The 23,118-nt window shown below is 47.3% G+C and overlaps 13 protein-coding genes across 13 annotated transcripts; 8 read left to right on the forward strand and 5 right to left on the reverse strand.

Moving 5' to 3' along the window:
• Positions 1-691: 691 nt before the first annotated feature.
• Positions 692-1,158, reverse strand: K444DRAFT_646673 (uncharacterized protein; the record flags this gene model as incomplete). Its single annotated transcript, XM_024885230.1, has 2 exons — positions 692-1,010; positions 1,058-1,158. The coding sequence occupies 2 exons, from the start codon at positions 1,156-1,158 to the stop codon at positions 692-694; spliced, it is 420 nt and encodes a 139-aa protein (XP_024730684.1).
• A 212-nt stretch (positions 1,159-1,370) lies between these two features.
• K444DRAFT_540887 (uncharacterized protein) lies at positions 1,371-2,009 on the forward strand (the record flags this gene model as incomplete). Its single annotated transcript, XM_024875751.1, has 2 exons — positions 1,371-1,778; positions 1,905-2,009. The coding sequence occupies 2 exons, from the start codon at positions 1,371-1,373 to the stop codon at positions 2,007-2,009; spliced, it is 513 nt and encodes a 170-aa protein (XP_024730685.1).
• Positions 2,010-2,050: 41 nt separating this feature from the next.
• K444DRAFT_700517 (uncharacterized protein) lies at positions 2,051-3,621 on the reverse strand (the record flags this gene model as incomplete). The annotated part of the gene is made up of 4 exons (XM_024888011.1): positions 2,051-2,530; positions 2,578-3,324; positions 3,374-3,556; positions 3,607-3,621. The coding sequence occupies 4 exons, from the start codon at positions 3,619-3,621 to the stop codon at positions 2,093-2,095; spliced, it is 1,383 nt and encodes a 460-aa protein (XP_024730686.1). The 3' UTR covers positions 2,051-2,092.
• Positions 3,622-4,195: 574 nt separating this feature from the next.
• K444DRAFT_571386 (uncharacterized protein) lies at positions 4,196-6,362 on the reverse strand (the record flags this gene model as incomplete). Its single annotated transcript, XM_024877313.1, has 3 exons — positions 4,196-4,816; positions 4,867-6,119; positions 6,170-6,362. 3 exons carry the CDS (start codon positions 6,357-6,359, stop codon positions 4,484-4,486), a joined length of 1,776 nt encoding a protein of 591 aa, XP_024730687.1. The 3' UTR covers positions 4,196-4,483.
• A 135-nt stretch (positions 6,363-6,497) lies between these two features.
• K444DRAFT_655931 (NTF2-like protein) lies at positions 6,498-7,564 on the forward strand. The gene is made up of 2 exons (XM_024886047.1): positions 6,498-6,751; positions 6,799-7,564. Exons 1-2 carry the CDS (start codon positions 6,706-6,708, stop codon positions 7,278-7,280), a joined length of 528 nt encoding a protein of 175 aa, XP_024730688.1. The 5' UTR covers positions 6,498-6,705; the 3' UTR covers positions 7,281-7,564.
• A 956-nt stretch (positions 7,565-8,520) lies between these two features.
• K444DRAFT_635233 (uncharacterized protein) lies at positions 8,521-10,827 on the forward strand (the record flags this gene model as incomplete). The annotated part of the gene is made up of 5 exons (XM_024883835.1): positions 8,521-8,839; positions 8,957-9,161; positions 9,210-10,623; positions 10,672-10,728; positions 10,786-10,827. The coding sequence occupies 5 exons, from the start codon at positions 8,521-8,523 to the stop codon at positions 10,825-10,827; spliced, it is 2,037 nt and encodes a 678-aa protein (XP_024730689.1).
• Positions 10,786-12,052, reverse strand: K444DRAFT_599231 (uncharacterized protein). The gene is made up of 5 exons (XM_024878560.1): positions 11,838-12,052; positions 11,774-11,786; positions 11,636-11,719; positions 11,538-11,584; positions 10,786-11,348 (listed from the first exon to the last, which is right to left on the reverse strand). The coding sequence occupies exons 1-5, from the start codon at positions 11,871-11,873 to the stop codon at positions 11,265-11,267; spliced, it is 264 nt and encodes an 87-aa protein (XP_024730690.1). The 5' UTR covers positions 11,874-12,052; the 3' UTR covers positions 10,786-11,264.
• A 151-nt stretch (positions 12,053-12,203) lies between these two features.
• On the forward strand, positions 12,204-13,055 carry K444DRAFT_618980 (putative 60S ribosomal protein L38). Its single transcript, XM_024881429.1, has 4 exons — positions 12,204-12,279; positions 12,346-12,379; positions 12,494-12,622; positions 12,770-13,055. The coding sequence occupies exons 1-4, from the start codon at positions 12,250-12,252 to the stop codon at positions 12,823-12,825; spliced, it is 249 nt and encodes an 82-aa protein (XP_024730691.1). The 5' UTR covers positions 12,204-12,249; the 3' UTR covers positions 12,826-13,055.
• Positions 13,056-13,195: 140 nt separating this feature from the next.
• K444DRAFT_655933 (uncharacterized protein) lies at positions 13,196-14,151 on the forward strand (the record flags this gene model as incomplete). The annotated part of the gene is made up of 5 exons (XM_024886048.1): positions 13,196-13,380; positions 13,458-13,501; positions 13,556-13,580; positions 13,700-13,785; positions 13,863-14,151. The coding sequence occupies exons 1-5, from the start codon at positions 13,303-13,305 to the stop codon at positions 14,149-14,151; spliced, it is 522 nt and encodes a 173-aa protein (XP_024730692.1). The 5' UTR covers positions 13,196-13,302.
• An 895-nt stretch (positions 14,152-15,046) lies between these two features.
• K444DRAFT_540955 (mevalonate kinase) lies at positions 15,047-16,563 on the forward strand (the record flags this gene model as incomplete). Its single annotated transcript, XM_024875753.1, has 2 exons — positions 15,047-15,235; positions 15,286-16,563. The coding sequence occupies 2 exons, from the start codon at positions 15,047-15,049 to the stop codon at positions 16,561-16,563; spliced, it is 1,467 nt and encodes a 488-aa protein (XP_024730693.1).
• An 856-nt stretch (positions 16,564-17,419) lies between these two features.
• Positions 17,420-18,490, forward strand: K444DRAFT_540839 (protein farnesyltransferase; the record flags this gene model as incomplete). The annotated part of the gene is made up of 2 exons (XM_024875743.1): positions 17,420-17,528; positions 17,577-18,490. The coding sequence occupies 2 exons, from the start codon at positions 17,420-17,422 to the stop codon at positions 18,488-18,490; spliced, it is 1,023 nt and encodes a 340-aa protein (XP_024730694.1).
• Positions 18,491-18,588: 98 nt separating this feature from the next.
• K444DRAFT_147257 (uncharacterized protein) lies at positions 18,589-19,457 on the forward strand. Its single transcript, XM_024870571.1, has one exon. It carries the CDS (start codon positions 18,717-18,719, stop codon positions 19,338-19,340), a length of 624 nt encoding a protein of 207 aa, XP_024730695.1. The 5' UTR covers positions 18,589-18,716; the 3' UTR covers positions 19,341-19,457.
• A 1,096-nt stretch (positions 19,458-20,553) lies between these two features.
• K444DRAFT_700531 (alpha/beta-hydrolase) lies at positions 20,554-22,383 on the reverse strand (the record flags this gene model as incomplete). The annotated part of the gene is made up of 7 exons (XM_024888012.1): positions 20,554-20,776; positions 20,824-20,959; positions 21,008-21,148; positions 21,219-21,438; positions 21,631-21,770; positions 21,853-21,963; positions 22,040-22,383. The coding sequence occupies 7 exons, from the start codon at positions 22,381-22,383 to the stop codon at positions 20,717-20,719; spliced, it is 1,152 nt and encodes a 383-aa protein (XP_024730696.1). The 3' UTR covers positions 20,554-20,716.
• Positions 22,384-23,118: the final 735 nt, after the last annotated feature.

A 23,118-nucleotide genomic window follows, 5' to 3' on the forward strand; every position in this document is an offset into this window, starting at 1 on the left:
TCTGGTTATTTACTAGCGATGACATTTTGCATCTTGTTTGACTAATATAGTTTAAGAGCGTGATGTTTCTGGTTTGCTCATCAGCGATAAAATCTTAGATACTGCTTGAAAATTACGTAATGTAAAAGTAACCTTTATGTCAGAGAGACTCCAACTTTTACTTGAAGAGTTTTCAATTTCCTGCTCATCCTCGAATCTTCGGCGCAGATATGAATGATGAATCCAAATTTTGAGCATGACACTTTTCAAGTTGGGTGTAACCTTCAAGGGCCGCGTTGACATGCCATAGTTCCTGTTCCCGATTTTGCACGCTCAAGGTATGTGTAGAAAGATGCTCACCCAACAATAAAGACACCGTTTGATACAACTCACAACTCGACTGACCATGTTGACTTTGCACTGATTGCGCCTGCGAAATATAATACACAAAGAAATTGACGTCCAGAATGACAAGAGTTTTCTTTGAAACCCCCGAGAAAATATCCACTTTACAAACTCCAGGCTCGCCCCCAAAATTCCAACAAGCCGATGATCAGGTGCCGCCTGTCGAGCAAACCACGGACTCAGGGAACCCGGCCGAGGTTGAATATGTCCATTGTCTCCGCCCTCATGTACATCTCAGTATAGCCATACATTCCACCTGTTCTACACAAGCCGTGCGCAATACCATTCATCAATTCTCTCTCCCTCTCTAATGACTCAAAGTGCTCCTCTTTTTCGCCCTCCGCCTCGCCAATGTGTTCCTCCCCTTCCGTGTCCTAATCCTACTTAAGAATCCGTGCCTCCGCTTCCTGACAAAATGACTCGGACTGAACGTATCCCGAGGTCCGCAGCGAACTTGTGTTGCTCCTAATGCTGGATGTGACGATATCTTTTGTAAGAGGTCTAACATGGCCTCGACACCAACTGGTGAGCTTGTTGTGGTGGTTGGAACAGCGAGAGATGCTCTGAAACTAGCGGACGATGGAAATATCGTCGGTCGAGAGGGTCCACGTAGGGATGTGAAGGTTCTGGGGAATTAACTGGCTGTACGAATTTCAGGAGTACTTCATTATACCTCTTTCCTGACGTCTTCAGTACCGGATTTCTGGCTGACCTCGAGACAATTGAAGGCCCAGGTATGGCACTCAGGCCTCGTGAGCATCGGAGACACAGCATCTTGATCAATTGCAATTTGACAGACTGCCTGATTATCGAGGACAATGATCTTAAGGGGTTGTGGTTGTTGAAAACCGCGCTAGCGGGAAAAACTCCGCTTCCTCCAAAAGGTTATTTCGAGTTTCGAGAAACACAACTCATGAACAACCCCTCGAGCTGGACGAAGGTCTCACTTCTTAATTTCAATTGTGTTCAAAGTAACTCTCGTCAAAATGTCAGCCTTTCCACCGCACCACACGATCCCCTCGATACCGATCCCGCAAGAAATCGCCCTCAAATTCCTCTCCAACTACCTCGAAGCCACTAAAACCTCCCCGTATTTGCTTCCGAATGCACGACTAGAATCTTCTGGGCCTACAGCTGGATCCAGCGCCTCATCAGTTACGATCCACAATTTACGGCGCGTGGAAGCAGGATTACGAGGAGAATGGCTTGCGCCAACGTTGGACTTAGAGGAGGGTATTGTCACCGTTGCGGAAGGAATGGACGATGGGATGAATAAGGGACAGGCCGTCAATGAGGAGGGCGAAGCAGAAGGTTGGATGGATTTGGATGAATATCAGAGAGAGCAGAGTATTGAAGGCGGAGAAATCGGGGAGAGGCTACCAGGCGTTGCTGAGGTGGGAGATTCCGATTTTGATGGTCCGCAGGCTGTGGAGGAGAGTGAGGGGAGTGAAGAGGAGGAGGGTGCGAAGGCTCATAGGGCGAAGAAGATTAAAACGAAGGATGATGTTGCTCCTGCGAAGGTGTCGAAGCCAATAGACAGGGTGGCCAGGAAGAGGGAGAAGAAGGCGCGGCTGATACAAGAAAGGAAATTGAAGATGCAAAAGCTACGATCCAAGGCAGAATAAGAAGCACACCAATCACGATTACATACGGCTACACACAATATGGCGAGCGGGACGGACTTGACAATTCTTCATTGCGGTATACTCTACAACTCGCGCCCACTGGCTTGCGCTGCAACCTTTTCGTCCTTCGACTCCTTCCTTTCCGACACACCCACCTTCGAATCTCCGTACCAACCCAGAGCGCCAAGTCTCTCAGATAGAATTGGGTGGGAGAAATGGTAGCTTGCATACATCCAGTCGGCATCCATTGTGCTCAGATTTTGGATCTGCAACTTGATCAAGGAACGAGCTAGCTCAGTTGAATAACCCAGCTTCTGGGCAAACTCATCGGCCTGGAACTCATAGCGACGGCTCAGGATGTTCATCAAAAGCTTGATAATAGTGTCCATTGGTGCGAGGGCGTCGGAGAAGAGGATGAATCCAATTATGATAGGGAATTCCTTATGGAAGCCAAAGGATTCGTAAAGGGATCTGTTGTTGATGAACACCGAAAAGAGGGCGAAGATGTACAAGAAATGGGCCTAATAGAGTCAATAAATAGCCACCTAGCTTGGAATCAAAAACTTACCTGAGAGATTCCAAACAATCTTGTGGTGTGACCAAGACTCCAATGACCAAGTTCGTGAGCAAGAACAGCAACAACCTCCTGGGTTTCGCTCTTCTCAATCAGGGTATCATAGATGACAATGTGTTTTTTCCATGGCATACCGAAGAAATAAGCATTACTGTGAGCACTTCTCTTGCTACCATCAATGACATGGAGTTCGGACAGTGGAAACTTCAATCGCTTCGCAAGATCCTCGACACCGGTCTTCAAGTCGCCAGGTTCGAGGGGAGAAAGCTTGTTGAATAGAGGCAGAATCGTGATCGGGTAGATGGTGATCATAAATACCTGCAGACCAGCTCCAAACAACCAAAGATAATAGAAGAACTGGTTTCCAGTCTTCTGAACAATGGCCAAGAAACCAGCAAGAATGGGTGGGGTAAGAATAAATGCCAGCATTTGCGACTTCAACATATCCATCACAAACAACTTAGGTGTCTGCTTGTTAAAGCCAAACTTCTCTTCCAGAACGAAGGTATGGTATATCGAAGTCGGCAGAGAGAGGACCTGTTGAATGACTATGAAGGTAAGGACGAATACGATTGAGTGTGAGATCTCGCCGGAGAACCGTTCGGGAGCGAATCGATGGAGCCATGAGCCAGTCAGGACCCAGAGCTTAGGTAGAACGTCGTAGTAGATGAATGCAGTGTTTTGGATTTGGCCGTAGAGGCCGCTGAAAAGGCTGTACTTGGCTTTGGCGCGTCCATAAGACTGCCGCGGGTCAGTTCTACTTCTTGATTTAATCTGCAGCCTGACGTACTTGACTCTTGTCAAACACTTCCTGCGAAACCTCGTTCTCGAGAACCTTTGGTGGACGAGTTTGCCTTAGGATCTGGTACTGGCGGAGAGACAGAAACCCTTCGAAGACATATTGGCCTAAAGAAAAGCCGATGATGAGCTTCTTCCAAGGGAAGAGAGGTCGATCGAGGAAATGAGCGAGGCGCTGCAACCAGTTAGCTTTGTCTTGACTTGAAGTATCGATAAATGACGTGCTTGGAGAATATCCATCTTGTCACTCAAGCTAAAGAGGAATGAATAGATGGAACTGGTTGGCAGGATACACCACTTTGCTCTGAAACGGAAAAAAGTTCTGATGGACGGGTCGTCGATAGATCTGTCCTCGCTACAAGGCTGCTACAAGGGCCTCGTACGCCGGCTAAACTCCGGCACTCAGCACGATGTCAACACAGAGTGGCACGTTTCCAAGAGCCCTCAAACATTTCCATACAACCAATAACTCGAATTACGCGGAAATAGTTGATTGCTCTTGCGTGTTCCCCACATTCCGCAGCCATCTCAATTTCATGCGTAGATCCATTGTACATTAATTTTTCAAATCTGCGTTTTCCGTTACGACTCTCCCCACACGCGCCTCCGGTTAGTCGTGATACACCGAAATCCGGGCCGAAAATCAATGTTTTTTATATTAACTTCCATAGCAGTGACAATCAAGTTTTTAGAATTTGATTGAGGGCAATCCTATAGACTGCGCATTAATTGATGTTATTTTTAAGGGAACCTAAGTGTGCTGGCTGTTAAAGAAAGTAATTGGGGGTCTGATTTTCGGCCCAGATTTCGGGGTCTCACGACTAACCGGAGGCGCGTGGTCCCTTCCTTCGCCACCTTTTTCGAAGGTTGGCAAAACGTTCTGAACTTTTTGCTTACCCCAAGTGTACTAAAAATTGATACTTATTAAGAAACTCAGCCACTTGCTGGCCTTGCTCGTTACGAGAAGGCTCAACATTTAAACTTACCGAATTAACTTTCATTGTTCAAGGGGTATCGCATCTACTCTCCACCGACCATCAATCTCTATGGGAGCGGCTCTTGCAACTTTCTTCCAAAAGACATCCTAATCGTACAACATATCTCATGTATCAACTGGCAATGGCGGAAATAATCCCTCCCAAGCGTCCCTTCCCACTGGAGTCTTGGGCGTACCATAATTATAATCAGCTCCAAGTTTAGCATCATCAAACATCCTTTTCGACTCATCGACTCCCAGCATATCGAGTAGTTGGGCTGCCTTCGTCGGCATGTATGGTTGCAACAGAATCCCGATAATTCGAGTAGCCTCGGCGCAGTGGTAGACAATGCAGTCAATTTTAGTCCTCAATTGGGCAGCCATTCCTCGATTGAGGTCGCCTTCTTTAATTGCTTTAGCCAGCGCCCATGGCTCGTTCAGTTGGAGGAATCTATTCGTCTTTTTTCGATCAGTAATAATCTCGTTTCCCCAAGAGAGAGGTGCTATACCTCATAGACTGCATCCATGATTTTTTGCAGGGCAGCTCCAGGATTAAGCTCCTCCATTTTTGCGGAGACTTTTTGAGGAAGCTCTTCCAACATAATAATTTGCCCTTCCATGCTTGGATCAACCTTTTCCAGCTTTCCATCTCTGGCAGCTTGGACTGCGTCCTGAACGTTCCATATTTTGGGCCTAGTGATTCTGCTGACCAGGTTACCAAGTCCTCCTTGGAGACCCTTCTTGTATCTCTCCACGACGAACTGGTTTCCGTAATCAGAATCGTCAGTAATTCCACCATCGTGAGCGAGGTAATATCGCATTGCATCGACCCCATATCGGTCAATGGCAAAGAATGGGTTGACAACATTGCCTGTTGATTTAGCCATCTTTTGGTGTCCCAACGTCCAGTGAGCATGTGTGAGGATCTGCTTTGGGGCCTGGATATCAAGAGCTAACAAAAATGCTGGCCAGTATATGCAATGGAATCGAACAATATCTTTCCCAATGACTTGCACATCGGCCGGCCATCCCAAAGCATGCTCCTGACCAGGCGCCCATGGATAGCCAGCCTTTGTAATGTAGTTTATTAGAGCATCAAGCCAAACATATATCGTTTGACTCTCATCATCCGGAACTCGAATACCCCAGGTTAGTCTTTCAACAGGTCTGGAGATCGAGAGGTCCTCCAATCCTTCGGAGACCCATCGGACAACATCGTGCATTCGTGATACTGGAACGACGAAATTGGGGTTTGCCCTGTAGAATTCCAGTAGACGGTCCTGAAAGGCTGAAAGGCGGAAATGGTAATTGGCCTCCGAGGTCCATTCGACCTCCTTTCCTGTTTCCTGGGAAGCCATAAATGTCCTCCCAGTCAAAGGATCCAACCTCTTCTCAATGGCTGACTCGGGATAGTATGTCTCGTCGCTGACACAATACCACCCCTTATGTTTAGATTCGTAAATGTATTCCCGTTCCTTCAACATATGCCAAAAGTATTGTACAGCTTCCTTGTGATCCTCGTCTGTCGTCCTCACGAAATGGTCATTGGAGAGTCCTGCTCGTTTTGCCAACGTCTTGAAAGTTTCTGCCGTCAAGTCACAGAACTCTTTAGGTGGTGTTTTCGCTTGTGCGGCTGCTTGCTGTATCTTCATACCATGCTCATCCGTTCCTGTGCAGAGGATAGCTCTCTTTCCACGCAGGACTTGCCATCGTTTAAGGATGTCCGTGAGGACCATTGTGTATAAATGGCCAATGTGGGGAGCTGTAGGAACACAATTAGCTCTCTGGCAACACAATTTAGAATGGTCTCACCAGCGTTCACGTAGAAAATGGGTGTCGTGATATAATATGGCTTCTCGAGGGATCTCCTCGAGCTGGAAAAGGTCGCCCAGGGTTGACTGTTCGCCCGACAAGATTGGTAGACCCAGCCATTACCCAATTGGCCCTTCAGACTTGGCCTCAAGGCGCCTCGCAAGGCCGGAAGAGAGATTCGAGGATTCATGGCCGGTTGGCGAGATGGTGAATCTTATGCTCCAATATTTTGGAATTCGGCAGGCAATCCGCATGCGGCCGCAAAGCCCGCCCGAATCCCAGCACCTTTAAAAAGTCAAATACGGCCTCATCTTCTACAAGCAAGCACTGCTTTCCACGATTCAGGTTCCGACTCTTCTAGTCTTGACTGCACTTGCGTAGATGGAGATCTCCTGCAACAGTCTGGCTGACTACGCCTCTTCTATCCCTTGACGGAACGAAAACTTCACACAAAACGGTAGGAACAAAACTCGGGATCATCACCTCCTCCCATTCCTAAAAAGGAAAGCTTCATTCAAGGACTGCGGAGCAAAACAATGGCCGACCTTTCAGAAGATACAGAAGTCAAGGTGGCCACTGATGGTAATGAGTACCCTTCCTACAAATGCTGTATTCTGACCTTTATGAAGCTGCTCAATTGTTCGTGGATGCCTTCTACCCTACTTTAGGCAATCCAAAGACCAGAGGCAACATCACGAGCTTCTATATCAAGCCAACCCTTACCTCACCCCAGAGGCCGGACATAACTCTCAACGGCAATGTCATCTCAGATCCCTCTGAAGTGCAAAAGATCTTCGAGACGCAGATTCCGAAAGCGCACTACGAAGTACAATCGTTCGACTGCCATGTCATTAATCCCAACTATAATGTTGGCCTGGATGATGCGGCACTTGGTCCTAGCAAGGATGGGAAGAAGATGAGCATTGTTGCTATGGTCAGTGGAAGTGTGAAGTATTACAAAAGTAGCGAAGATGAGGAAGCTAGGGCTGAACCGAGGGGTTTTACGGAAACGTTCGTCTTGGTACCAAATCAGGAAGCACAAGGTCCAAAAGCTGCTAAGGGTCTCAAAGGGTGGCTGATCCAGAGCCAAAATTTTAGATTGGTGCTTTGAGCAGTGAAGGTGAAGAAGTTGGGAGTGAAAACAAGGAGTGAGGAGTTTATCTGCGTACCAAGTCAGGAGGCAAAAGGTCCCAAGGCAATGAGGAGAGAGCTCTCAAAAAGTGGGGTTTCAAGAGCCGAAACTTCAACTTGGTGTTCTGATGGCTTGCTTTACGAGCAACAGCAAACAAACCACTTTCTTCAATCACAAAACTACTTTTCGCTCTCCTGGCTTTGACTTATTCGTTGCCTCGCTCATTGCTTCCTCAATAATTCGACTGTCTAGTTCTGTTGAACACATTTGTCACTTCCTTCGTTCCTTTCTCAATTGTTCAACTATCCTGTTGTGGTGGCATATTGGTCACTTATCCATTCTTCTATCTTAGTTGCTCAACTACCTTGCTATGGTGTAAGCTCAGGCCTCTTATTCAATGTTTTCCCCCATCGGCTGTTAACTATCTTGTTGTGGTATTCTTGGGCCACTTATTGTTTCCACTTCCTCAGTTCCTTTCTTAGTTGTTCAACTGTCTTGTGGTGGAGACACTCGTGCCACTTACTCTCTTCGGTTCCTTCATTTTTTCCTGGGCTATTCAATTGTCTTGTTGTAGAAATGCTCGGGAACTTACTCTCTTCTGACCCTTCGCTCCTTCTTGAGTTGCAACTGTCTTGTTGTCGTAACCCTCGCTTACTCTCTTCAGTTCCTCCGTTCCTTCCTTAATTGTGCAGCTATCGTTATGGTAATGCTCGGGCCACCCGCTTCGTATACTGCAAGAGGCCTCGTCACTTCCAAATAACTTTTCCAATTACAACTCCCGACTACATCTATCCCAACTACACCTTTCCCAGATTGGTCTCTCTTCATCCTCAGACTCCAATCGACAAAATCGCTAACAACGACCATTATTCATCATCTCTTCTGCGTTGCCGTCAATTGTACTCCACCCCCACATCTCCACTGCTATCTCTTCTGTGTCGCTCCAGCGTCAAAAACTTGAGGATTGAAGTTATTCCAAGTCCATTGACTTTCACCTTTCCACTCTTCACTTTTACTACTTCTTGTTCCGCAAGTGGTCTTGATTCACCCTGCCACATTCTGCCCTGCTTCATCCCACCTTACTTCGATCGCAAACCCTACCTGAATTCGGCCTCAACTTCTATTCTTCTCATATCAAGTCACAAGTCTATCGCAAGCACCCCTTTGCTTTCCTTTTCTCTTCTCCTTCCGAGACTGGAATCAGGCGTACATTGCCAGAATGAAGACTCTCAACGGTCTCCTCGATGCCAATGGCAAGCCCGGAGAGATCGAGGTTTCCCTGAAAGGTGGCGAGAAGGAGTTGATAGAGTTCACCAAAGATGAGGTATTAACAGCAGGCAGCACATCCAAGTGCTTTGTTCTTACTGCGCCCGGTGACCTTATCAGCGTTGACATTAGAGCTGGCGCACACACAGCTGATGTCTTCGACCTCGAGGTTGATGGTATTCTTCGGACTTCCATCTCAAGTAAGGGTTTGGCCAAGGCCTTCCATGGAACTATCAATAAGGTTTGCTTCCAGGGTATCAAGAATAAATCCGGTAAGCGCGAAGGAGCCAAATACTGCGGAATGAAGGTCCAGAGACGAGACGCAAGTATGGGCAAGTCTTCCTATCTCTCCTCTCTCATGCTTAACTAACATAGCTAACCTTTCTTAGATGCAGCGCTTACTCGAAACGGAACCACATCAGCTGTAAGCAGCCTTGTTGTTAAGGCATGGCGCAAGAATGCGGATGCACAAAGGTTAATTGAAGCTGCTGATGAAGCTGCGCCTGCACTCAATACGTACGAAGAATACGCGACGTGGCAGGAGTTGAAAAATCATATTAGCAAAGAAGGACCCCTACCTCCATTCCAAATTTGGTAAGCACTTTCAATAGACCGGTGGCTGTACAATGCTAATTGTCACAGCTTTGTCGACTCGACAAAATTGACGAAGAAGCAAAAGGACAAGATGGACGAGATCCATAATCGCAAGTCTGAAGATTATACCCTCTTTGCCACTCTCATATTCTCCCTCCAATCAACTGACAACCTTGAAACCCTTGGCTTCGAGAACGTACCTACATATACTCCTGTCCCACCTCCTCCCAAGGCTCCCAGAGCTAAGAAAGGACCGAAAGCTAAGAAGTTTCAAGCCGATGAAAATGATGAGCTAGAGGATGATGAAGCGTCAGTTGTCGAGGGCGAGGAGCGAAAGAAGGAAAAGAAGGTTCCTAAGACGTCTCTTTGCGAAAATGAGTCGGCGGTAGGCAGCCAAAGCTCTCCCAAAAAGCACACTGGTGGAGAGGCTTCTGCGAGCAATTCTAATCCGACGGCCAATTCTCGCACTATTGACAATACCTACGTCCCAAAAGCCCCACAAGAGAATGGAGTCGGAGAGGACATCGAGCCCAACCCTGCAGACGAAATTCTGTCAGCCAATAAGCAAAAAGATTTAGTCCTCCATGGTGAGGTCGGTGGCCCAGCTCGCCGAGCTTTCCTTGCAAAAGGCGATACACCAGAAATCGAGTCTCTGTCCCAAGTTAATCCTACTAAATCGATTACCGAGACGACTGAGATAGCAACCGAGAATAGTTTTACGGCTATTCATTATAATAAGGCTCGAGCAACTTCCCCCATCCACGAAAGTACCGAATTTGAGCCTTTGACCCCGCCAGTCTCGGCCAAGAAACCCTTACCAGAGAGAAATAACCTCGAATTCGGCCATCCTCTTACTAGCGATCAAACTCATACCCTCCCGCTCGGACAATATATCTCAATCGATTCGAACAAGTTGAATACATTTTCCCAAGCTACTGCAGCATTAACTCAAGATAAATCTAGCAATTTAGAAGTGCCTAGCATTCAAGAACCTTTACTCAATATCGAAAAGATAATCAAGGATCTCAAAGCACTATCTCAAGAATCAGATCTAGCTAGAGCCTCTTCACCAGCACTCTCGGAAGCCACAGAAGTTGCGGACCCCATGGAAATCATGGAAAGTGTCAAGAATAGCCAAAGAGTTAGCTATGGCAGTCACGAGGTTCAATATGACTACCCCCTGTCCCACCAAAATGACTTCCACCGAGAGGGCGAGGAGCCCGCTACTCTAATAGATTCTTTTAGCTTTTCACAAAGTGAGAAGCGAAAGGCCGAAGCCATGGCTGGCCGATCGGAGTATAAAGAGCCAAGAAAGACTACCGTTGCTCCCTCTATGGGAAAGACTAGCCTTGAAGAAAAAATGATAAAGGCGAAGGCGAAACTTGCGGCCGCAACTGAGAGAAATCGTAAGCTGGAGGAGGAGAGACGGGCTGCGATGGTCATTAAGAAGGAGCATGATGAGGTATGAGAGTTGCCATAAACCTTTGCGAAGCATGTCTAACTCCATCAGGTTGAGGCGTTGCTTCGAAAGGCTGAGGAAATGGAGCAAACGAATGCGGAATTGGAGGTAAACAATGCCAAAAAGACTATTGGTCCTTTAGAGCTGACAATGAGTATTATATAGGCAGAGATCGTTGCCCTCCTCGGCAGTGGCTGTAACGCCTGAGTCTTGGCGAGAGCAAGCTGCAGAATTTTCCCTTCGGCGAGACTTTCACTATTTCACACGAATTCGGATTTCTGCAAATACGGTTCTTTCCACGCGCATTGATTTCAACAATTTGCCACGACAGGAGGGAGAGCAAGCAAGGGCAAATTTGACAAATAGAACATAAATGCGATGGCTTTCAATGGCAGCCAAGTAATTCGTGATTTGAATGATAAATACGGGCTTTGTGATTGCTCCTGCTTGTGAAGAACATTCTGGCTCATTTTGAGGCTTTCTCTGGTAGCCTTCTAATAAGTTAACATGGCTTAGAGAGCCAGGGAGTCCAGCCGCAATCCAGAAACAAGGACGGTTTTCTCGTTTCCAGAAGAAAGGCCCGTCAGGACCTGCTGCTGAAGTCCGAAACTCATTCTTCCTCGAGCTGAGGGTCGAATCCTTAGCTAGACTCGCGGAGCACGCATGTTGGCTTTTACCCTCTCAAGCAGTTGCTCGTCAGTATCATTCGGACTTGGGTGGAGATTTCTCTGTAATCAAAATGTCAGTCAAGTGAGCATGATAGACAGTGGCAAGGCGCAAAGGGTGATTAGGAGAGAGGGACTCGACTCGTGACTCTGGCGGTATGTCAAATCACGAGCTCCATTAAAGTCACACAACAAGCATCGAGGAGATTATGTTCTCGTACAAAGGAACAGGTGATGAAAAAGAGATCTTACTGCTGCCAGCCACCGCCGCAACTCTTCCCTGGTCCATTTCTCTGGATCTGAAAGAGAATCTCATCAGCATATATCAAATTTCACGAGGGGCAACATACCACCAGTAGGGTCTCCTTCCTTTGGGAACATATCTTGTCCCCAAATAGACCATGCGGCAACTGCTGTCACGATGCTACCGAAGACTTGAGCCAGTTAGTGGATAATCACGGTTGACGTTCTGCCATGAGAGTTCATACCGATGACTGCTTTCTATGGGGAAAATTAGCAACACGTCTCTACATAGTCTCAAGAGCAATGTACCTTCGAATTCAGAGCCTTGTCTAAAGGAGTCGGCATTTTGGGATTTCAGTTCTTGTGGAGGTGGCGTCAATGATGTCAGGCAAGTACGATTTTGAAAGTCTCGCTTGAAATCTGTCGTGTTTGGAAAGCAAATGAAGTCAACTCCAGAATTGAGAGAAGATTCAAGTCATTAAGTGGAAAGCCACAAATATAGGAAACGGAAAGAACACATTCACAAAATACTTTACCCTTCCTGCCTTCAATGCCGCGTCACCAGCCACATGACTGTGGCGCCGGGCGCCCTAGCGCCCTGCGCCTCACCTTATCGGAATAGCCGAGCCGCTGACTAACTCTCCCACAACGAAATTTCGACTTCAACACAACCATCTCGAAACCTTCAATTCCCCAAGGACGAAGTCTACAAACCGCCAAAATGCCTCAAGAAATCTCCGACATCAAGAACGTGAGTTTGGCCCTCTCAGTGCGCGGAGGAGGGAGATTGGAAGGAGAGATGTTAATGGGAGAATAGTTCATTGAGATTTGCAGACGCAAGGATGCTTCCTGTATGTTTTCACCAGCTGCGAGAATACCTAGAAGAATGATGGGAATCGAGGGGATTGGAAATGGGCTTGAAGGAGGGCATGCGAGATCTGCAAACGAAGACTAATAGAGATCAGCTGCACGCATAAAGCGCAACAAGAAGACATCCCAAACCAAGTTCAAGGTCCGCTGCTCACGACACCTCTACACGCTCGTCTTGAAGGATTCGGAGAAGGTCGAGAAGTTGAAGCAATCCCTACCGCCCAGTATGTCTCCGCCCATTACAACGCACTTCTGAGATTCAGGAGAACAGAGCTCTTAGCATCAGGTGGAGCTGGGGACTCGAAGAACTGTCAACGGTTCTTCAAAGCCCAATTGATCAAAACCAATTGCTGATATGTTCTTCTCCACAGGTCTCACCATCGCCGATACCCCCAAGAAGAACGCCAAAGGAAAGCGAACAGCATAAGGAATGACAGTCTTGGGGCTTTGACTTGATGGAGTGGAGATCATGAAGGTGTTGTGCATTGACTTTTCGCAAAAGGCGTCTGGCATACCATGGCAATGGCACAACTGAACTGCTGCGCTGCGATGAGATAGCAGGGCGAATACGAATGGTCAACCAAACCAAAGTCGAAGCGCGTCCTTCTACGCACCTTGCTCTTTTGACTTTCCTAAACGAGGACACTGCTTACTGACTTCACAATTGCATATCGGATCTATGATTCGAAGGTGGCCTCATCTCTTAGCTTGCGGCGAGGACAAGTTAGGTCCGATCCATTGCCCGGAAATCGCCGATTCCCTACGTAAGGTAGTGCTGCCTTCTATTCACGTGAGCATCCTTCATGAGGTTCCATCCTTGATTTGTTCTTTGCTTTCTTCAAACTCCTCATTGAAAATCACACCTCAATATTCCCCAGTTTCGCGAACAAGCAAATCAACAGACATGCCCGCTACGGAGTTCGCTAACCTTCCGCTTAGCGGGGACTCCCTTACTATGGAGAAACCGATCCTTCTCCGTGCCGTCATTTAATTTTATATGATCGAGAGCATCTTTCCCAAGAATTCTTTTTGATCAGTTGATGTCCTTCTGTTGAAAAGCTCCAAACTGCGAGGGAAGTTTTGGAGAAAGCATCCAAGCACAAGTTTCACTATTTCCAGCAAATTGAAGGCCCTTGAATCATCTACATAACCGGAAGATGGAATTCCCCCGAGGCACACTACGTAGGTGTGGCGAGAGAAACTGATTCCTATTCCAATGCCCAGTGTTTCCTGAGACAGTCTGTACTTATTGCCCCAACCTCCCCGAAACAATTTGTATCGAGTAACCGCTGACTCCCTAGGCGTTCTTACCTTCGGCGGAGAACCAGCAATTGCTGAAACTCTTCAAGGAAGATGTGTACATTGAAGAAAAGGAAGGCAAGAAGATGTAAAATGGTATCTGGACCATGATGTGTTCGCAGTACCATCTGGTGCTGAATGGGTTTTCACAGCTCCAGCCAGCAGCTGCATTCGACGTCTTGTACCGAAGGAGAAGAAGGCTGGATTCATCGAGGAATTCAACGAAGTCAGGGGACTGTTGGAGGATTTTACGAAGCCGTATGGTGTCGTGGGAGGTTGGAGGATTGAGAAGGAAGATGAGGAGAGAGAGGAGTGGGTGCTATTTTCCGGTTTTGAGAGTGTGGAGAATCATACGGAGTTTGCAAAGACGGAGGGAATTGTGAAGTATAGGGAGATTGTGGGGTTCGCAAGTGGATTTGAGGTTAAGCATCCGAGGGCTGCCGAGGGGTTGTAAAGGGGCTCTGTGTCGAGTCCAATGAGGCAACTATCTTGCCTAGGGGGGAAAACCATCCTTAAATCAGTCTAAGACCTGGTTTGGTGATACTCTGGTCTTTTAAACTAATGTTCCAAATGGAGCAGCCTCGAGTAGTAAGTAGCGTGTACCATTAGCTGACAATTTTAGTGCAGCTCTTCAGTGCTGCCACCAAGCAGGAACCTTGTCATATGTATTGTGGGGTCTCGTTCCTGTCCCTGAAAACCACAACGGCCCTAAATCTAGAAAGTGTACAAAGAGTGAAGTGTGTCAAGGCAAGCAAGGAGAGCGGACTCGTCCGATCTGTTGAATAATTGAATCTTAATGTCGCTGCCTGCCTAGTTACCACTCACTTGTGGAAGAGCCTGAGCAAGCTAAACAGAGCACGTACCACCCAGCTAGAAATTCTGCTTCTACAGCGTGCCCTTGGTCAACTATTTCAAGGATTTATTGAAGACAAAAAGCAGCTCACAATCTTCCAAACCCAGCGGTTTGGTTGTCTGAGATCGAGATCGAGATCGACGTGAGACTCGACCTGCATGAAGGCGTTAGACACCCCGGCAAAATATTCCAAGCCCGCCGGAAACGGCAACGACCTTTCCATCCCCCCTGTCAATGCCAAATTGCAGTATCTCACCAACGATCAAGCATGCCACTCGTCATTCACTAGCAACATCCTTTGTCACTCGTTTTGCAAGACGCGCCCGACCTCGCAGAGCATGCAATGACCAGTAATCAGAGTAGACGGTCAATCGGTGGAAAACCCCTCAAGACCAAGACTCATTCGCGATCAAGCTCGAGTACGACTTCCCTGCAGATCGAGACACCCTCTGATACGAGTCCCTCTGCTTCTCCGTCTCTGGACATGCCGCCCCGCATGAGCAGTGCACAGTCGGTCAACGGTATCACTGAAGATATGGAAAAGACAGAGGTCAATGGCCCAAGGAAGACTCGGAGGGGAATCCCTTTGGACAGGAAGCAGTCAACTCCTATGATGCCGCCGTTCATGGTGTCTGCGCCTGGCAAAGTCATCGTTTTTGGAGAACATGCAGTAGTTTATGGCAAGGTACATCAGAAAATCCATCGTCGGTGAGACAAGGCTGACCGTCGATTCAGGCCGCCATTGCAGCAGCCGTTTCTCTGCGATCCTACCTCCTTGTCACAGCACTATCGAAATCAAAACGAACAATATCTCTCCGATTCCCTGACATAAATCTTTCGCACACGTGGAATCTCGATGATTTGCCATGGAGCACCTTCTCCCAGCCGGGAAAGAAGAAGTACTACTACGATCTTGTCACCTCTCTCGACCCTGAGCTAGTTGCTGCAATGAAACCACATCTGGCCGACGTCTCTTTAGATCAGCCTGACGATATTCGTAAGGTTCACCAGAATTCCGCTTCATGCTTTTTATATCTTCTGTTGTCTCTTGGGTCGCAATCTTTTCCAGGATGTTTATACACACTTCGCTCAACAATTCCAATCGCTGCCGGACTCGGGAGCAGTGCATCTATTTCTGTTTGCCTTGCTTCTGCGCTTCTCCTCCAAATCCGGACACTCTCAGGGCCACATCCAGATCAGCCTTCCGAAGAAGCACGTCTTCAAATCGAACGAATAAACAGATGGGCATTTGTTGGCGAGATGTGCATACATGGCAATCCATCAGGCGTTGATAATACGGTTGCAACGCAGGGAAAAGCTGTGGTCTTTCAGAGGACGGATTATTCAAAGCCACCCAGGGTGAAGTCACTATGGAATTTCCCTGAGCTCCCTCTCCTCCTCGTGGATACCAGACAACCAAAATCAACCGCGGCAGAGCTTGCAAAGGTGGCTGCGTTGAAAAAAGCACACCCACAGATTACGGAGTCGATCCTAAATGCGATAGACAAAGTCTCGGAGGGTGCCGCAGAGCTCATTCGCCGGGACGATTTTGATAGTGAAGAAATGGCAAGTTTAGAAGACTTGGGAAAACTGATGACGATCAATCATGGTCTTTTGGTTGCTTTGGGAGTGTCACATCCTCGATTGGAACGCATACGGGAGCTTGTCGATCATGAAGGCATTGGCTGGACGAAGCTCACTGGTGCAGGAGGCGGGGGTTGCGCTATTACTCTTCTGAAGCCGGGTGTCTCGCAGGAGAGATTGAAGCGTTTGGAGGATACCCTTGACAGGGAAAACTACCGCAGATTCGAAACCACTCTGGGTTGTGATGGAGTTGGCATTCTTTGGCCTGCAGTGCTTAAGAATGGAACCGAAGATGACATGGGAGGAGAAGAAATCGACCAAGATAAGTTCTTGAACGCTAATGGTATTGAAGGCGTTGAAGAACTTGTTGGGGTTCAAGGGGAGGGTGGTGATAGAGAAGCTTGGAAATTTTGGAGAGTAGAGGATTAGACACAAAATCGCTGGCAACAGCAACAGGCTGTATAAAATCTTACATTAATGATGGGTATGGTAATGGAACGATTCGATTCTTTGTACCAATAGGGAGTGAAATAATCAAATTATAATGACTAATTCCTCAAATCGTTGCCGAACTACACCTTAATATTGTCTCTTGAAGCTTTCAAATATTTTCGTCGCGAGACGAGGCCGAGGCTGACATTCCCCGGAACCCAAAGCCTTCCCCCCAGACACCCCACCTCACCACGATAATGGCTCCCAAAGCCTCCAAAGGTCCAAAACCTCAATCCAAAGCCCCAGAACCACCCAAAGAGTGTACGTATACCAGATTGCTGCTCTAATTATTTGCCATTTCAGCTTCCTTGTTGCACAAGAGCCAACAACTAAGGTGCCACAAACAGACCCCACCATCGCCGCAAAACTCGAAGCTGAATACCAAGCCTCCCGACCCTACCAAGTCCTCAAAGATACAAAAGGCCTCTCCAACCTCACTTCCAACGAAAAAGCAGGCTACGCAAACTACCGATTCCTCGAAACCAGTGCGTGGAAGACGTGGCCTGCCCCGCAACAGAAAGAATTCTGGAAATCTGTCGAACAGCAGAAGATACCCATTCCCTTACCAAAGCCGAAGGATTTAGGGAAGGACAGCAAAGGTGGAGATATTAGAAGCTATACGCCTGAGGAATACCGGCTTTACCAGAAGAAGGAAGGCGATCTACAAACTCTGAGGGAGAAGAGTGCCCAGTTTAAGCAAAAGAGGAGGAAGCTTGGCCAGCAAAGGGATATTGGGAATATTGAAGACGAAAGGAATCTCAGGAAGCTGGTTGGGGTCTTGCAAGGGAAGAAAATGGGGAAATACGAGGGTGATCCTGAATGGGATGATGTGGTTCCCATACCGCAAGATGATGGGGAGGGGGCTTTGGCTCAAATCGCCTATACGGATGAGTATGCAGAAGGTGAGTTGTTAACCATATTTATAAAAACGTTTCTGATTGTTCTCCTAGCTATGGGCTACCTCCGCGCGGTAATGGCTGCAAAGGAATATTCCCAACGAGTGCTAGACCTCACTGAACACATCATATCCATGAACGCAGCCCACTACACCGTCTGGCTCTACCGGGCCTCCACCATCTTCGCCCTCAACGCAGACATTTCGCAAGAACTGAACTGGATAAATGAAGTGGCCCTTGATAATCAGAAGAACTACCAAATCTGGCACCACCGTCAGCTCCTCCTCGACCACCTTTACCCCGGCATCTCCTCTGATTCCGCCGCTCTCCAGGACTTAACAGAATCCGAAATCGAGTTCATGACCCAGATGTTCGATGAAGATGCAAAAAACTATCATGTCTGGAGCTACAGGCAATATTTCGTGCGAAAACTCAACTTATTCAACGATGCTGAACTGAAGTCGATAGAGACGTTACTGAGGACAGATATTAGGAATAACAGTGCTTGGTCTCATCGTTTCTATGTGGTATTCTCAGACCCGAAGCATAGCACCTCTGGTAGCAGAGCCACTGAACATGATCCCAGGATTCCAGACGAGATTATAGACCGTGAGATAGAGTTTAGCAAAGCTGCTACGTTTGAAGCGCCGCAGAATCAGAGCCCGTGGAATTACCTGAGAGGTGTGTTGAGAAAGGGAGGAAGGAAGTTATCTTCTCAAGAATGTTTTGCGAACGAGTTTGTGAAGATCCCAGAAGATGGAGAAGAGGATATCAGGAGCAGTCATGCATTGGACTTCCTTGCAGATGTGTGGGCGGAAGAGGGTAAAACCGAGAAAGCCGATGAGGCGCTAAGGCTGCTAGGAGATAAGTATGATCGGATTCGGAAGAATTATTGGGATTGGAGGAGAGGTATGCTGAAGGAAGACGAGGTCACGAAGGCGGTAGAGAAGGTTGAGCTTGGTCAATGAGTGAGCTTTGGAGGCACTGTGGCGAAAACTTATTACCATGGATTTCTTTTCATCCGCTTTCATGCAGTGAGACCAAACCATCCAAGAACTTGCCAACAAAACTCCAACACAAAATGCCCGAAAAGGACCCCTATCCCACCTTATAGCACAAGGCTTTTCTTCCTCCTCTTCATTCTCACCCCCAATCAAGAATTTCGCGTTCCACAGCATTGCGTGGCTCAGCTTGATGCATTTTACTGTACCAGAATTCCTGGGGTCCTCAACCCCTCATTCGCTACCGTCCTGCCTGCCGACGATCACTGAGGTCATCCTAGCGGTCAGCAGCGTCTGTAATTCGCTCCTCTCTTTTATCTTCTCCGCTATGCAATTGTATGGAGGGATTGATAGGTTCCTGTTACAAATTCTGGTGGACGGAGAGCTGAACTGCTGGGGTTGGGGGAGGCAACGCGGTGGATATGATGTCGGGATAGCGGGGTCCCTGGAAGGGTTAGTGACAACGACGCTGATATGGACCTTTCTTGGGGATTGTGATAGTAGAATTGCGATCTGCCGGGTATGTTGTTCCTCGTCCGTCATGTTATATACTCTCTGTTCTTGCTCTTTCTTTTTACAACAGTTTGCAACGCAATCCGAAGCTTGTGCAAGCCTACGGGAGGTAGTCACTGCTCCATGCTTCAGCAATTATAAATTCTTCTACCACCAGCAACAAGTACATCTCTCTCTCTACGCAACTCCAAGCCTTTGCAGACACATTCTCCAGGCTCAGCACCGTCCCTTTATACCACAAGCAACAAGCGCAACTCTTTTCCGCAGACGGACCAAGCACAAATGCAAATGTTATACGGCCTAATAAACATCCCCGATTTCCGGCCCTCGCAAGCCCATCCCCTCCACCGTGCCAAACGCAAGGCAATCGAGAAAGCGAACCCACGTTTCGACCTCAAGGAAGCGGGCTTGAAAGCCGCTGTTCTGGCGATATTGGCGGCTATTGCGTAAGACCCAATTTCTCGGGCTAAATACCTCTTGTAGCAATGTTCAACAACTCCTGGAACAAACTACTCTTGAAATACCGGGAATAAGCATGCTGACTCTGATTTCTTGGGACTAGGTGTTACCCGAGGGTTAAGGCGGAGCATGATTTAAAGCAACATCCGGAGAGGTTTGAGGATAAGGGGAAGGGGAGGGGGAGGGAGAGGGGACATGGGGGACATGGGGGAAGGAGGAGCGAGGGGTATAATAGGGGGAGAGAGAGGATTGGACACGGAGGAAGATGTAAATATGATAAGAGGATGGAAGGAGTGTGCGGAAGTGAGAGGAGAAGCGTGGGTGAGAGGAGAAGCGTGGGTGAGAGGAGAAGCGTGGGTGAGAGGAGAAGCGTGGGTGAGAGGAGACGGTGATGTGTGGACTAAGATTACCTTGTTGTACGATATCCACTCGAAGAATTGGTGAAATGGCAATTGGTTTCAGCGGTATTGCCCAATAAAGCGATTACAGTACTAGTCACTGAGTTCTCGTGTTTTGCTGGTTTTACGCAAAAGTCACCTGATTCACTTCCGAGTTTTATGGTAAAGGCATCAATTTCACGTAACACCTAATTAGTACCTAACTAATCCGAGTATTCCGTACATTTTTATCTCTTTGTTAGTGTTTATAAGCTAAGATCACAGGTTAATTATGGAGTAAATCCTAGGAAGAGTGTTCCATCGTGATTTTACCCCTATTTTCGCTTAATTACGCCACCCCGTACCTTTACCCTCGGTAAACCTTTAATACATTACTTTTAATTTTAATTTTAATTCCAAGGTAATAGAACAATTGGAATCATTCTAAATAGTCTATGTTTTAATTCTTAGATCTGGTTTTAATATATTTGTGTGGAATAATAAGTTGGTATTCTTAGAGTACTGGCTTTTGGTGCAATTCGCTTAAAATACGAGAACTAAGCGACAGTTACTCCCCAGCTACTTATGATAATATATTAAACTGACAGGTCATGGAGCTATGTAATTAAATTTACGATTAGAGCATTGGAGAAAGTACACGCAAAAGACCGGGCTATTGAAGGGATTTCATATTATCATTATCTAAGCAATTGAAAGCCATTAATCTCGGCCCAACGTCGCTATGCTTATCAAACACTCTCCGGAGCAATAGGCTTTTCCATCAACGATTAATGCACAGCTCGAATGGTACAGTGGTCACGTAATTGGCCTCGGCAACAAAAGATCACAAGCCATTCTTCTTGAGGTAATCGGTGATGACCCTATAACCTCCCGTAGCATTGTACTAGAGACTATGAGCGCATTCAGGAAGACCAGGTGCCCTTGACTTACCGCTGTGGTCAGAATGTGGCCAGTGTTGGGCTGAATGTAGGCTTCAAAACCCACGGACTTTGGGAAGAGAGGCGCAACAGCATTGGCGTAAACACCATTGCAGTCTCCCTGGCAGATCACCATATCATTCGAGCCTCTACGGAACAATTAGTTCCTTTATATTGGCTGTGTGCGAGAAACTTACGTGAAGAACAGGACTGGGATGGTAGATTGCGAGACGAAGTTCATGGCGAAGAGGGTGAAGAACTCCATGATCGAGATCGGCCAGCTTGAGGCCAATGCCAGTTGGGCAGTTGCAAAATCGAAAGAGCCGATCTTGTAGAACCTGCAGGGTAGCTATTAGCACTAAAATCATCCTGACTGAGCCCATTTTACAGGTCTTATAATGTACATACAATTGAATGCAGGAGTAGATGTCGATGACCGTAACCCAACCATTGTCGTAAGCACCCCAGCGAGAAGGATTGACTGTGTTCGCAATCTTGAGTTGGGTAGCCGCAAAAATACCCGGAGCTCCAGCCAAAAGGCCAGAGTTGAGAGACCAGCCAGTCAAAACAGCTCCATCCACAATTGTCGGATTGGCCGATGCTAGCAAGGCGTTGGAGACAATAGAACCTGGGTCTTGAGTCAGCTTTATGAATGTGCGCAACGCTTCGAGGCGCCTGCGTAGGGTGCGTCCTTGAGTGTACAAGAACTCGCGAGATATCCGGGACACAGGCGGGTCGAATGTACCGCAACTTGTGCAACTTCGGTTTGGAGGGGACAGGGATTTGAATCTACCACAAGGGTGTGGAGGAATATGCATACCCAAGCTATGGCCGACCAACACTATCTTCTTTGGTGTCACGCCTCCCGCATAAGAGCTCAGACAGCCTGATCGTACGTATTGAATCAACTGTTCCAAGACTGCGACGTGGATTGGGATCTGAGAAACATAGCCATTGAGTCTATGGAAGAATGAGCAATATAATATGAGGATGGAGCGACGATACTGCTAAGAAGGAAAGCGCGAGTAAGGAATGGACTTACTTAGTAGACTCGCCAGCTCCGACTCTATCGTAGAAGAGTACCGAATAACCCTTAGAAACAACAAAATCGACGAAGCTGTACTTGGAAGATTGATAGGGGAAGTGCCAATAACTTTGCGAACAATCAGCCCCAGCTTCAACAACACCACTGTACCCGCGCTGTTCAGGAAAATGGGTCTGCTTCTTACTATCTATCAAGAGTGGCGCCGTGGGTTGCCAAGAGAAGTGTTGAGGGTTTGTTGTAGCTGGGTCGACAATAGGTGCCGGCAATTTGATAGGCAGCAGTCTCGTTGTGAGTACCGGCGAATGGATTCAAAGCGGCAGCGACACCTCGAGTATTGAACTCAATGTTGAGCGCAGTGACATCGAGGTTGTTAGAGAACTTTGGGAGGCCGAAGACGAAGTTGTTCGAGGTAACATTGACAGGAATGGTGATATTGAAGCAGAATTTATCAACATCCCGCAACTCAGCACCGTGAGCTGGCAGGAATCCAGAGAAGAGGGCGACGAACAAAAAAAGAAGGAGGTCCATCTTGAGAAGATGGGAGGAAGTCAGGGCTAGCTGTGAGTATCGAGAGTGATTGATTGTTCTTGGTGATGGGGAAGAAGGAAGTGTGATTGTGTCCTGGTGATGAAGAACAAGGAGAGTAGGTTTTGAGAGTTTGTAAGAAAATATTCAGTGCGATTTCGGAAAGAAGAAGACTACCTCTAGTGCGATGGGCGAGTTAGAGCAGCGCAGCATGAGTGAAGTCTCAGCCGAGAGGAAGGTGATTTCTCAAACGGAAGATTCCGCTCAAACGGCACTGAAAACCCAATCTCCCCCGTCAATGTTGAACAATTATCTGAGAAAGACTTCAATGTACTGAAGTCTCTGAGCCATTCAAAGAGGAATGTCCAACTTGACTTGGAACAACAATGAATACCGCTTTTCTGACGGCCGAGGGCTAAAGGTAAGAAACGCGGAGCTATGACTGTGGAGATATGAGAGACATCAAACGAAACGGAAGAATAAGGAAGGCACAGAAACCAGGAGGTTCTAAACTACCACAGATGCGATTTGTCAAATAATGGCTTCATGTTGTAAACGTGTGATCGGGTAGATCCATTCTTGAAGCCAAAGAAGAACTGCAACAACTTTTCCGCCAGCCCAATTGTTCAACCTGGGAGCCTCAAAGTTTGTACCCAACTTTATGGTACTCATTTGTTTCAATTGAAACCACTGCGATGAGTTTAGGAGGTTGGCTGGCAATGACCATCCTCTTTCATG

Source organism: Hyaloscypha bicolor, assembly GCF_002865645.1.
Source record: "Hyaloscypha bicolor E unplaced genomic scaffold K444scaffold_141, whole genome shotgun sequence".
Taxonomy (NCBI): domain Eukaryota; kingdom Fungi; phylum Ascomycota; class Leotiomycetes; order Helotiales; family Hyaloscyphaceae; genus Hyaloscypha; species Hyaloscypha bicolor.

Excerpts from the sequence above, each read along its gene's own strand:
- K444DRAFT_147257 (XM_024870571.1), top strand. The coding sequence starts at position 18,717 with ATGCATTTTACTGTACCAGAATTCCTGGGGTCCTCAACCCCTCATTCG.
- K444DRAFT_655931 (XM_024886047.1), top strand. The coding sequence starts at position 6,706 with ATGGCCGACCTTTCAGAAGATACAGAAGTCAAGGTGGCCACTGATG. Across the intron at positions 6,752-6,798 it reads AGTCAAGGTGGCCACTGATG|CTGCTCAATTGTTCGTGGAT; the intron begins GTAATGAGTACC and ends ACCTTTATGAAG.
- K444DRAFT_618980 (XM_024881429.1), top strand. The coding sequence starts at position 12,250 with ATGCCTCAAGAAATCTCCGACATCAAGAAC. Across the intron at positions 12,280-12,345 it reads AAATCTCCGACATCAAGAAC|TTCATTGAGATTTGCAGACG; the intron begins GTGAGTTTGGCC and ends ATGGGAGAATAG. Across the intron at positions 12,623-12,769 it reads GAAGCAATCCCTACCGCCCA|GTCTCACCATCGCCGATACC; the intron begins GTATGTCTCCGC and ends TCTTCTCCACAG.
- K444DRAFT_599231 (XM_024878560.1), bottom strand. The coding sequence starts at position 11,873 with ATGCCGACTCCTTTAGACAAGGCTCTGAATTCGAAG. Across the intron at positions 11,585-11,635 it reads GGAAGGAGACCCTACTGGTG|ATCCAGAGAAATGGACCAGG; the intron begins GTATGTTGCCCC and ends ATTCTCTTTCAG. Across the intron at positions 11,349-11,537 it reads TGCGGCGGTGGCTGGCAGCA|AGAAATCTCCACCCAAGTCC; the intron begins GTAAGATCTCTT and ends TTTTGATTACAG.